Source organism: Pterocles gutturalis, unplaced genomic scaffold (assembly GCF_000699245.1).
Source record: "Pterocles gutturalis isolate BGI_N339 unplaced genomic scaffold, ASM69924v1 scaffold17788, whole genome shotgun sequence".
NCBI lineage: Eukaryota > Metazoa > Chordata > Aves > Pterocliformes > Pteroclidae > Pterocles > Pterocles gutturalis.
In genome coordinates this window covers 56,361-68,810 of record NW_010126043.1, presented here as the reverse complement: position 1 = coordinate 68,810, position 12,450 = coordinate 56,361, and the positions used below count along the sequence as shown (strand labels likewise).

Here is a 12,450-nt window from a genome sequence, read left to right as displayed (position 1 = left end):
GAAATTATCTTAAAATGAAATACGTTAATGGCAAGAGCTCTAAACTGAGGGCTGTGAGATGGGAGAAAGCAGGTAGAAAGGTGTGTACTTTCTTTCTAGGGAGCCTAAGTATGCTGCCATTGAATTCAGTAGCACCAATAAAGTTGACTTCAGGTATGAAACATGGGCTGTCTATATTTTTGGTAGTTATCTGGGTTTTGTCACCTTTAAACTGGCTGTGAGCCCTTTACAAGATCCAGCTACAGTTCAGGAGCCATTACAACCCAACCAGAACAGCACTAGCTTGTGCCTGTAGAGCAAGTGAGGCTTGTTGGCATTTACAATTAAAGGACATGGGATACTGATGGCAGTACACTGGCAAATTTATCAGTAGAAATCTAAGATGCTAGCAACCATCAGCTATGTAATTCCTGACCCTTGGCTTTTATAGGGTCTGCCCTCATCTGAACCGAATGCTTGAGCAGACCACAGGTCTCTTTGGCATTAAATACTTCACCAGCTCTTTAAGACATGCCACCCATGCTGGTGGGTCTAAGCAAAGCCCCAAGACTGCAAGTGAAAGCAGCTAAGCATGCAAATATAGCCTGTGTATAACACTTTAAACTGGCACATATATTTGCCAAGCAACCGTATTAGGGCCAAATATCCATGGGCTTGGGCTCTGTTGCCCTGCAAACAACATAGGGATGGAAAGGATGTGGGAGTACTAGTTACAGGACTGGTGCCACTGGACCCAGTTCACAATGTGCAGAACCCAAAGAGTCCCAAATTATATAAGAAAACTCCTGTGTTTAAATTAAAAAATTACACCACCACCCACTCCCCATATTTTTTTCTTATATTCTTTTCAGTCTAGGCTTCATTCTTAGGGAACGTTTCCTTCTGAAAAATAAAAATCAACAACCCCCTAATCTTCCCATAGTACTTTATAGAAAGGAAATCTCCAGTGATGCAAACCAGTAAACTGATACAATCTTCTCTGCCATAACATTAAGCATATTTCTTAACTTGTGGAGAATAGTGTGGGTAATAAAAATCAAAAGGAGAGAGACAAATGTCAGCAAGGCAAAAATGTCAAAAGATTAATTTCTGTAACCCATCCCTCTATTCCCTGAAAGGATCATGGCCCTTGTTGAGCTTGATGTTTGACTAGATGGTGAGATATGTACCTTATAAATTTAAAGTAGTAAGTCTTAAGAAAATAGAAAATCTTCCTCATCAAAGTTGAGGCAGCACCACATCTGTAACAAATTTAAGGCATGTAAGGACAGAAAAGAACAAGATGTTTTAAAACGTACCTCTGTGGACATGTGTAATACCCCACAGGAGCTGGGTATCATGTTAGCTCGCTTCTGACATAAATACATGGAATGTTTTTGGGTGTGGTGTGTATTTACATCTCTCAAAAGAAATTGGTTACTGGGGCATTCAGCATATTTCTGAAGTGGTTGTATTCCTCTTCCCTCTCTCCCTATCTATTTACAGTTCCCTTTCAAGTACAAAAAACATTTTCTTTAACCTCAGCTTCCTGATTCGGCTGTTGTGATGTCAGTTATTTACGATAACAAAAGTGAGACAACGCCTGTGGTTTGCGTGGGACAAAGGCAACCTTGTTTCTGTAAGAAGGGACAATCCTAGTGCGAGAAGCACAGGAAAGCCTGCAAAGTAGGACTCCAAGGTGGTATTTCATTAGTCCCGCCACCTCCTTAATAGCAGGCTTGACACTGCATTATTTCAAAGGCCACTGACAGAGGGTTTTTTCCTTTCCATAGGACTGGACACTAACGTGAATACAACTCTTGGAAAATTACCTCTTTGCAGAACGAGTCTTTGGAGATATGCATCTGTGATTCTGTGATTCTGTGATCTTGGGAAACAAATGGATTGCTAGCGGGTAGAGAGGCAGTGAGTGTCAGGACACAAATGTTTCAATACCAATTACGCATTCTGTGGTCACAAGCAAGTCACTCTGCACCTTTGCTTACCTGCCATGAAACTGGCTTAATCATATTTAACTGTCTAAACCACAGATGTGGTGAAACTTGCAGAATGCCAGTAAACTCTTGAGGTCACAGAGTAGCAAAAGGAAACGAGAAGCTCTTAATACACAGCATCATTAGTTATGAATGAAGAGTGTCAGCTTTGGTGTAGCCTAGAGAACGTGACTTACCTGCTATTCTTCCAATTGGCATTGCATGGTCCTCAGGAGGGGATACAGACACCATGATGTGGTTCATATAAGCTAACTCTTCTCGGTGGGACAGGTTGATTGGCTTTACCTCCCTGTGCAGCCCATCCTCAGACAACCTTGGTGGTTTGAAATCGGAGTGCCTGGGGTTCAGTATCAAAGGATGCATGATGGGGCTGGGCATCAGCTGGATGACCCTGGTGTTCTCCTGGCGAGGACTGGAGGGCTTCTGGAGCACCTCAGAAGGAGGCGGGCAGTGGTTGTTTTCTACTGGGGACACTGAAAGAGGATAGGGCTCCTGGTGGTTGTTCTCTTGCTGATGCCTTGTCCCCGGCACCCTGTCAGCTGGGGAGAGGCGACGGATAGTGTTGTCCATAGGGGACTTCAGTGGCCGCTGATCGGGATCTGGTGATGGACGGTGGTTGTTGGTAATGGGTGATCTAGAACGATGCAAGAGTTCAATGGTTGGGGGGTTGTGGTGGACTGTTTCTGTGGATGGTCTTGAAGGTCTCTGGACAAAGCTATCTGTGGAGAAAAAAAAGAGACTGTTTATATAGTGATCAAGGTGTAGGATCTAACTGTCAAACTGCTAGCTGGGCTTACTGGGTACTGCTCTCAGCTTGGAAATGTTTTTTATTTGTGTGACCCACAGATGTCCAGAAAAATACCATATAAACGAAGATAATTATTACCACAAAGAACGAAATCAGCACCATGAAAACAATCTCCCTCCACCACCATGTAACTGTAGTTCCTGAGGAAACGTGTTAAGAGAAATCCCATTTTGAGAAGCTGACTGGAACACACATGAAGAAAGTAAGATCTGATTCAGCTGTACTAACTGTGTTTCTGTGCAAATGCTCTGAAACTTATCTCCTGCCAGTCATGTCTCTACATGTGGTTCCTGTTATTGTACCAAGATGAGCTCCGTAAGGTAGAAATAAAGAGGGAAAATGTCTCCGGGAAAATATTAGGTAGTAAGTTTTAGATGGTAGAGGCTTGGGTCATGGTAGAGAATATCTTAGTTCGAAATACAGACTGGGTTATCTAAAAAAGCCCACTGGTAGGAAGCTCCTTGTGAATCACTAGCTAAACTTTATCCCTACCTTGATTTTAAGAGCATGTAACATTTTTATAAGGGTATTTTCATCTTGTTTTATTTAGTCTGTGCTGTCTACTGATGGCTTGTCCCATATAAGCACTTACTCCTTCATCAGGAGGACTTTTAGCATCACTTTTGCATGAGCATACTTCCCCAGTTAACAGGAGGGGGGAGATAAATCACGGCTCTAGGTCAGTGTCTTTACGTAGTAACAATCCTCTCACAAAATGAAATGCTTGAAATAAACAGTGCAAACTTTCAGCTTAGCTACGGACATTAATTTTGATTTGGGAAATTACTGACAAAGAGGAAAACACCACCAGAGCGCAGTCACTAACAGGTTTTTATCTGAAAAACAAAGATCAAATTTCACTGCCACTTGTTGAAAGCCTTGGATGATAAGAGAAGGAAACTGCTGGGTACCTGTCAACAACTGAAACAAGTATCTGCCTATTTGTGGCTGTCTGTTTACTCCACTTGCTCGGATCCTCTTTAATGATTCTCTTGCTCTCTTATCAAGTCAGTGATATTCGCTGAAGACCCTATCGAGGTGAAGACCCTATCGAGGTGAAGACCCAGGGGCTCCGGCTGCCCTGGAACCCAGGCAGGCATCAGGAGAGGGATCAGCACTTACCCAGGGAAAGGCCTGAACAGGAAGAGCTCTAGTCCTGAGAAAATACAGTGGCAGGCAGTGGCATAGCACCAACCCTTTTGCCTACTCAATGGGCTGTTCATCTATACAAGGACACTAAAGTCTACAGGAAAACCTGAAATTTTAGGCAGAAACTACATGGTTCTTATTTCACACACTTGTGGTCCCAGACAAGAAAAAATGCATTCGTAGAGCTATTTAAGGTACACACAACGAAACAGCTGGAGGACATGAAACTCCAGATCTATATATTGTCCTTGTTTAAACCCAAATAGCTTTAAATACAATGTGGCCAGCTAATGTGCGATAGCCCAAATGATATGAAGATCAAAGAGGAATTAATTTATAACTGTACCTACCTCTGTGGCTGTCTTTTCATAAAGCTTTTCTTCGACACAACAGAAAGAAAACCAACCCCCCAGTTTCTACTCAGCATCCTATCTTCTACAGACCATCCACCTCCATCACCAAATGCACTGTGCTCATTCTTGGCGTGTAAATATAGACCAGAATACTGGATTGTTTGTCCTACTTATTTAAAGTGCCCTGGCTGTGGGGAGCAATGGAAATGCCTTGCTCTGCTTTTCACCAAACTCTCTGCAAACATAGTTGGCTCTGACAATCCCCAAACAGAAGCAGACCTATGTGTCTGTTCCGGAACCATGGTGATCCTGAACCAGGACAGGGTGGAGAGAAGTTAGGGACCAAGGAACTGTTTAAAAAGCAGCAAGAGGGAAAACCACAAATGGATACACACTAGTGTTCACTTTCCTCCAAGATCTTTCTCTTTAAATATATAACTAAAGAATTCCCTCATGGCCGCAGTTGCTGTTTACCATAAAACAATTCAAACTCAGCTCTAAGCAGTTCCACTGCCATGAATGAGCCTGAACAGAATAAAATCCTCATCACATTCATTCCTTGGCATCTGATGACTATAAGCTGAGCACATACAGTATATAATTTCCTGCAGGAATAGATTCACTCATCAGTCTGGCTCTTCATTCTGAGTGACCCACACTTTTTTCTTGAAGGGAAAGCTGTGAAAGGGAATTCAGCTCCCAGGAAAATCGCTGACCTATCTGATCCATATAGGGATGGGTGAGGCTGCACTCACTCTGGGAGTGAGCAATTGCTGGTGTGACAATCCCAAAGATGGGAACTCTTTGCTTACCCATAGAAGAAGTGCAGGGAATGACAGTGCAAGCTTCCTGTCCGGCATCCCATCAAATGACTCAGTGCTGAGTCAGAAGGACCACTGGAGAGGTAGGTAATTTTTCACTTTCCATTGCTCATCCCTCTACAGAGACAGAGACCAATGCCCACAGGGCAGATTCCAAGCCAATGCTAATGCATCTTGGAGATATCCTGAATCACTGTCAACTGACTTAAACCCTCAAACCCACTTTGCTTAAGCTAGTAAAAAGCCACTAGATGTAAATATTGGTCTCATCTGATTCTGGATTAACTGATTTAATATGAAAGCATTCAGAAGCAGGATCATAAGTACATAATCTGTTAGGAAATGGGAAAAAGAGCCAGTAGAAGAAAATGGAAAAAGATCACTGGAGTAAGGAGGGATTCCAAAAAAGATCCATAATCTGTGAAGTTCAACCACTCAAAATTGTGCCAAAGTAACACTTGACCCCCCTGTTACAGTTTGTGAGTTAGGCAGGGTTAAGTTCTGCATTTCACATTCATTCTCCTTTTCACTAAGTTGCATTCTGCTGAGGGAAAAGGCAAACTTAATTGTGCTAGTTTCTCCTAAGTGACTCTGTGAAACAGGAAGAAGAAAGAAGTAATGTCAAAATAAATAAATAAATAAAGAAATTCATCTGCCTATAAGTTCTTGGCATAGAGATTTTCTGATTGCTCGGAGTCTTGTGGCAAGCAAGCTGTAGTTTCTTTTGCTTGTTTTGAAGTTCCTCTCACAGCAAAACAAGAACTAATTTTTGTCATTACAAAGAAAAGTTTTAGGTAATAGCACAGAGTTCTCCATGCAAAAACAGTGGTACCATCAGCAGCCAGGGTATTGTAAGGAAGAAATCAAAGTTGTTTCTTAATCATTCCATGCTCTGACAGAAGTTGGACTGGATTGCAAAGGACTTAATGTTTTAAGTGACACACATGAAAGGTCAATTCATCATCCCTGTGAAATCCTCTCTAGAGCGAAAGTTGCTCCATATCTTCAATGTAGGTGTGTCTGAAAGTGCAATTAGTATTTCTGTTTGAAATTTTAAAAGGGAACACTTATGGATGAATGCTAAGCTTCAGGAAAAAACTTGAGATCTTAATAAAGGTCTCTGCAAAGTGCCTATCTTAATACACTAGGCAACTATCTCTTGCACAACTCTGTCAATTCAACCTCATCCTGACTTGTAGCACCCTCTTCTAAACTGAAATATTTACACAGCTGTGTGGAAACACTTTGCAGTGTCCTTATCCCACCTGCTGCTGTCCTGTTCTTGGCTTAGTGTCAGAGTTTTGCTAGTGCTGTTCAATTCTGGCTTGCTCAGGCTGGCCATGGGCAACTTGTACAGGTCTGACAGTACCCCTGAATATTGTCTTGCAATTCCACATTAAATCTTGAAAGAGTTTGTTCATGTTTTCTCCAGTTAGCAGAGACAAGGGTGATACCCTAACTCACTTCTGTTCTCTTCTCCTGCTTACTTAAAAAAGAAATAACACTACTTTTTCCTAGATTTTTTTTTTAAATTGATAAAGTGAATTCTGCCTCATACTTTCACGGAAGGGACCTTTTAAAAGGCTTAGGCTTTATATTTTTCTGTTATTGGAGAAAATCAAGAAGGACTTTACTGTGTATATTTTTAAAGAAAATCTAACCTCAATTTTCCATTGAAGGAAGCAGACTTACATTTTGATCAGTACTAACAATGTTCAGAAGAAGCCCAAATCTAGAATTCCACAAACTTATCTACTCTCTATTCACCACCTCTGACAGGCACGGTATGTGTGGACACTACTAGAAGGCTAACTAATAACCTAAGCAAGTAATTCTGATAGTAAAAATGAGAAAAAACCTGCATAAAAAACCTTCTTGCAACATGAATTGTTCAATCAGCTCAAAAGCTGAGCAACAGTGCTAGGAATTCTGGTATGATGCGATGACAGATTGTCAGTTGAAGTGATTTTGAGTTAGATGTTCCTCTCTGAGGCTGCCTTCTCCCTTACTCGGCAAACAATTGCAACTAGTTGCATCTCCAGGATACTAAAAGTCCATGAAGCATCTTTATCTACCCAATTGGGAGTGAGGAAAAATGAATTGATAGGGTCAATAAAACTTTCTGATTTTTTTTTTAATCTGCATCTGGCACAGCTTTTAAGCACACATTGTAAACAGGACAAAAGAATAGAAGATAAATGCAGAATGGACAGTTGAGAGTAGCTTTATTTAAGTAACTTTGGAGCAAGAAAATTACATAATTCCTCACCATCCTTACCCTACTTGCCTCTATAATGGTAGCTCCCATAAGAATGAGACAGAGTTACCTTCATCATGATTCTGGTGTAATATGACCTCAGGCTGAGCATGGATAGAGTTGCCAGGGTGGAAGAAAGGTGTGAAGAGCATACGAGCTTTCCTTTGCTTCAGGATATGCTGAAGGAGTTCATACAAAACATCACCTGAAATACAAACAGCAGGAAAAAGGAAATGAAAACCTACATACTGCTGAGAAGACTCATTTAGCCATCTGATGCATGAATTCATGGCTCCTGGGTGCTATTTTCATACCAAAAAAAACTTGCAGTGAAATCCTACATTTCACTATTTTGCAAGGTTCTTTCCTGAAAGGAAAAAAAAGAAGAAAAGCTCCACATCATGCCTCTGTGTGTGACTGTAGAAAAATGGGTGAATCACAGAATCACAGAATGGTTAGGGCTGGAAAGGACCTTAAAGATCAGTGACAAGAATGACAAGACATGGCTTTTATTACCCCAATATAGAGTTTTTTCAGGCTACATGACTGCCCATCCAAGAGCTCCAAACCTTACAAGCAGTAGTTCAGTGGTCCCACCTTCTCTCATCACAACCTCAGTTTTTTAGACAGACACCTTAAGACACAGAATTCTTAAATGTAGAGCCCATGATTTATGCAGTGAGTTGCTGGGAGCAAAGATGCTGCTCTTCTTTAACTACTGAACAATTTAAGCTTTTATGGGGGCAGGAGATAGAAGATGCTGTAAAGTGCCTCCATGCAAGACTTGTGCCTCAAGGCCAGTAGCAGGGTGCTACTGAGATACTTCATTCTAGGAAATCCACAGGAGGAAGAACTCTCACTTTGAGAAGTTACTTTGGGATGGACTCAAAGACTTGAAAAGAATTGAGACATTTAACTACCCTGAACACTGCTGCAGTGACAACTCCTGGAGACACTGAAGTGCTACAGGTGCCTTAGGAACTTCTGCACATCACTCTTGGTGTCACAGGCTGGACTCCTGAAAAGCCCAAATGGGATCCCAAAGGTAGCTATTTCTAGCTACTAGAATCTGTATGGAGCTCACTCTAACAGGCAATATTAGACCACGGATGTGGTGCAGGCTAAGGAATAAAATGTGAAGGACTTGGTGCTCTGTATGGGTGAATATAGTCTGTCAGTTGCTATTGTATCACTCTTCCACAAAAATGTCTGCAGCGAACTAGACTGCACCAAGCTGACACGTTCTTGTGTGAATCGATCCAGATGCTCGTTCCTTTTTGGAGTGTAGGCAGGCTGTTCCTTCCTTTCCCCCTATTCCCTGGCACCAGAATTGTTATATCTTTCCTCGGTGGAACATATCACCACAATGTCTAGGAAATGAACGAACTAACTGCTTATTTTGTGTCTTTTTATGTATTGCATCTTGTACTGATGCCCTTCCTCCAAGAACATCTACATGAACCACCTAGGTACTTAAGACATTTTGTCTGATGTAACTGGTTGCACATTTCAAAGTGAAAATGTACAACACAAGGTAGGAAGTCTCTCGACTTTTACCTCTGCTTGCTTTCTTCTGTTTGTCACTGCTCATATTGCAGAGGAACAGGGTGCAGCAGTAACATATTATCTGAAAAGGATCTTAGTGAAGTTTCACTTAGGAAATTTTGGATTTTCTGGGAGAGTTTTCTCAAGTGTGTGTGTTTTTTCTAGTAGTTTTTTCTATGAGATTGTAAGCTGTATGTCATTTGTCCCTTGTCTCTGTAAACTGCCAATGGTCTATTTGTGGGCAAGTTTAGTGTCTTAGCGTGAAACAGTTAAAGTCATCCTGCTTTCCACGTTCTGCTTCCTTTATTTTTAGCATCTTGGCTTCTTTTACTGTCTCAGCAGTGACTTTAGGGCATTTTTAAAAGGTGATTGCAATACCTGAAAATCTAATTAAAAACAAAGCCTTGAGAACCCTGTTACCTTTTCCATCTTTAGTATGTCAAAGGCTAAAAAGTGATTTTACCATATCATTTGCATCTTGGAATGCGATAGCGGCATAATCATAACTAGTGCTGTAACACTCCAAGCAATAAGGTAGCAAATTTGTACCTCTTTTGATTTGGCCTGACAGACTAGTGAAAATGTCCATAAAGCTGGCTGGTTTTTTGGTTTGTTGTTGGTTTGGTTTTTTTTTTTTTTTTTTTTACCTAACAAACCAGTTATGCTTCTGCAACCACCCAGACACAGTAATGCTAGTTAAGAAGGTGAAAGCGTTTTTTCACTCTCTCCCTCCTCTGCTGCCTCCCCTCCCTGGCCAGCCCTTAGTAGAATAGCTGTGGGGCTGTGAGCTCACTTTATTGCTCGGACCGCTGGGGGGAGTGGATGTGGTTCTCCTGGTTTAACCATGAGGGGAACAGATACAGCTTTTATGCAGCTACACTCTTGAAAAACTTAATGTCTCTATGGCAAACGTTATTTCATAGTTCTTAGATTTCACGTACAGTTAATTTCTGGGCAATACTGAGGTAATGTCCCTTTACCTACAATCACCAAAATTTTTAGGGACTGACTCAGCTATCCTCTAAAATGTTTATTATCAGTGGGGAATGCCTTGAGAGAAGGAGAGAAAAAGTGAGGGAGGAGGCCTTTAGTTTGGTTATTTAATCCCAAATGTAGGTAAGTAAGAGCTTAACCTTCTGCATAAAGTGAGGATTCGCAAGCCAGAGGCTCTTCTTTGGGAACATTCTATCTCTATTCCTACAAACATTTTAATCCTACTCATTTCAAGTGCCCTCACAGAACACAAGGGGAAGAGCAGGGGCACAACATGTAGGCAGCAAGGCATTGGGATAAGAAGGGGAGTTGCAGACAAGACACACAAAGGTGTCCCTGACGGTCCTTGTCCACATCCCCACTTTCAGTACTCCTTTTGTCTTAAGCTGGGCTAATTTTTTAATTAAATGATTCAAAGTGGTGTACAGGAATTAACAAAAAGACATTTCTAGGCATTGGTTTTCACTACTGTATTATGCTGGTAATAGACATTAATGTCTGGCATCTCCTTCCATATAAAATTAGTCCTGGATTGGAAGCACATGCTTAAAAAACTTTGTATACACTAAACACAAGCCACAGTTTGTGCGGCAGATTCTTCAGGAGGACAGTTGTGGGGGTGCATTCAAGGGAGTTGCCAAGAAGCTTGACGCAGAATTAGTGCCACGGCTTGTTTAACAGCTGGATCCAAGCAGCACCAGCTGTACTTCTCTACCTGGTGAGCCTTGCACTGGAAGCCTACTCACAGCAATTCTGTCACCACTTGGTCCAAACTCTTTGATCACCTATGGTGATTGAATTACAATCCTTTATATTTAACAGGAGTACCTTGTATGGTCACAAAAGAAAAGCTAACAACTCTTATTTAGAACCAGTAACTCACATTTAGTTAAACATCCCTGACAAAGGAGGGCAGAGGCTTACTACAACTGTAAAACTGGAGCAGACACACCAGAGGGGATATAAATACAGGCAGGCAATATACACTTTTCTAAATCTTCTTTATGAATAAGTGAAGACATAATTTGAGCAATAGGCAGACTGATTGACACACTTTTCTGTGCTGTGCCTTGGGCTGGACTCCAGCACGTGAGAGAATATGTTAAAGTCAAGCAAAGCCCACAGGGGCTCTGAAATAGAGGAAACGTCCCCCAGGGAGAAGTTTTGCAGTCACTTTTAGTGGCATGTCAGCCAAGCCAACTGTGAGGCAGAATACTAATATGGTCTTTTTGAGACGCTGGACCACTTGATCAACTTGCTACTGTAATTGGGTCTGTGAAAAGATAAGTCTTTACAGGGAAGAGCTGGAAGTCAAGAAGTGGTGCCAGAGAAGCTTGCTTTCTGGGAGTTCTGCAGGGAGTTTTAACTAGAAACAAGTTGGATGTTTGGGTTTGGCTTTTGATTTGCATTCAAATTTGCCTACAACTTAGGTTTATCAGAATTTAATTCCCTCTTTGTCCTTTTCGTCCTTGCCTCATACAAGTGTCTCTGTCCTCTCTTTCTTGCCCAGTCCACCCCAACAAATGTGACTTGCTGCCTTCTCTTTTTCCTACAGCTCCCTCTCTCTTTTCAATCACAGCTTCTGTAAGCAATCCTCACCTGAATGAGGAGACCTGTATCGAAAGTCCTCTTTGGTCAGGAGCAGCAGAGCCTTGCCGTTCATCTCAAAAGTGTTGCTCTCAATCGGCCTCAAGGAAAACTCCTTCTCCGCCCACCTGAGCCACTGTGCCACATCATCCCTGCTCCAGTAAACGGGCTGCAAACCTGTGGCAGGAAGAGACCATGATTGTGTCACCAAATTGAGACAAGGCGTAGGAATATAGGCAAACATCAGTGAGTCCCCCTTTCTCTGCACACCATGATGTGCAAAGTCTCACGGGAAGGTATAGGAGAGGAACGTCACGTTGATGCAGAATTACTCTAAGCACTGGACTGTGAAATACCTCATTAGCTTAGGTACCTTGGCTTATCTGTGACATGCTGAGAAATGCCTCAGTATTCTGAAAAAACCTTCTAGAACGTTATTTCATTTGATTTCCACTGTGAAATGGGATTTTCCTCCATCTGTTTCTTCCGAGGTACAGAGCAGGCAGGAGGCAAAGTCCTTGGCCTCATCCATCCTTGGTGTGTATCCTTTCACAGAAGAGAGGCGTGCTCTCTCTTCATGCCTCTTGTAAAGTCATCAATCAAGAATAACGAAAAGCAGACAAATGAAAGAGAGCTATGACCATGGTGGCTGGGGTCTGTAAAGAAGGGCTGCTTCACACAGCTTCTGTGACAGTGTGTCTATAAGTGGTTATCAGTGCAGCTATGGTTGAGAAAGGTATATTCAGACTGGCCCACCCCTCCTGCAGATGCCGCCACACTAGCTGATGGTAGTCCCACACGGGAGAGGAAAATAAGCACGGAGGCTGTGGCACCTTTAGCACTGCTTGAGCTTCTGCTTCCTGTACAGCAATAAAATATTATCAGTGTAACTCTGTCCATATAAGGGTGGTATGCCATTTTATAGTAAAATAGCAGGTATGTT

General features: G+C 42.0%; 1 protein-coding gene across 1 annotated transcript in view; it reads right to left on the bottom strand.

Moving 5' to 3' along the window:
• Nucleotides 1-11,751, bottom strand: part of ETV6 (ets variant 6) — a 32,544-nt gene extending 20,793 nt beyond the window's left edge. Inside the window, exons 1-3 of the mRNA XM_010078827.1 lie at nucleotides 11,520-11,751; nucleotides 7,453-7,587; nucleotides 2,171-2,713 (exon numbers count right to left, since the gene is read on the bottom strand). Coding sequence (XP_010077129.1) covers nucleotides 2,171-2,713; nucleotides 7,453-7,587; nucleotides 11,520-11,751 — 910 coding nt within the window. The remainder of the gene's footprint in view (nucleotides 1-2,170; nucleotides 2,714-7,452; nucleotides 7,588-11,519) is intronic.
• Between the last annotated feature and the right edge of the window lie 699 nt (nucleotides 11,752-12,450).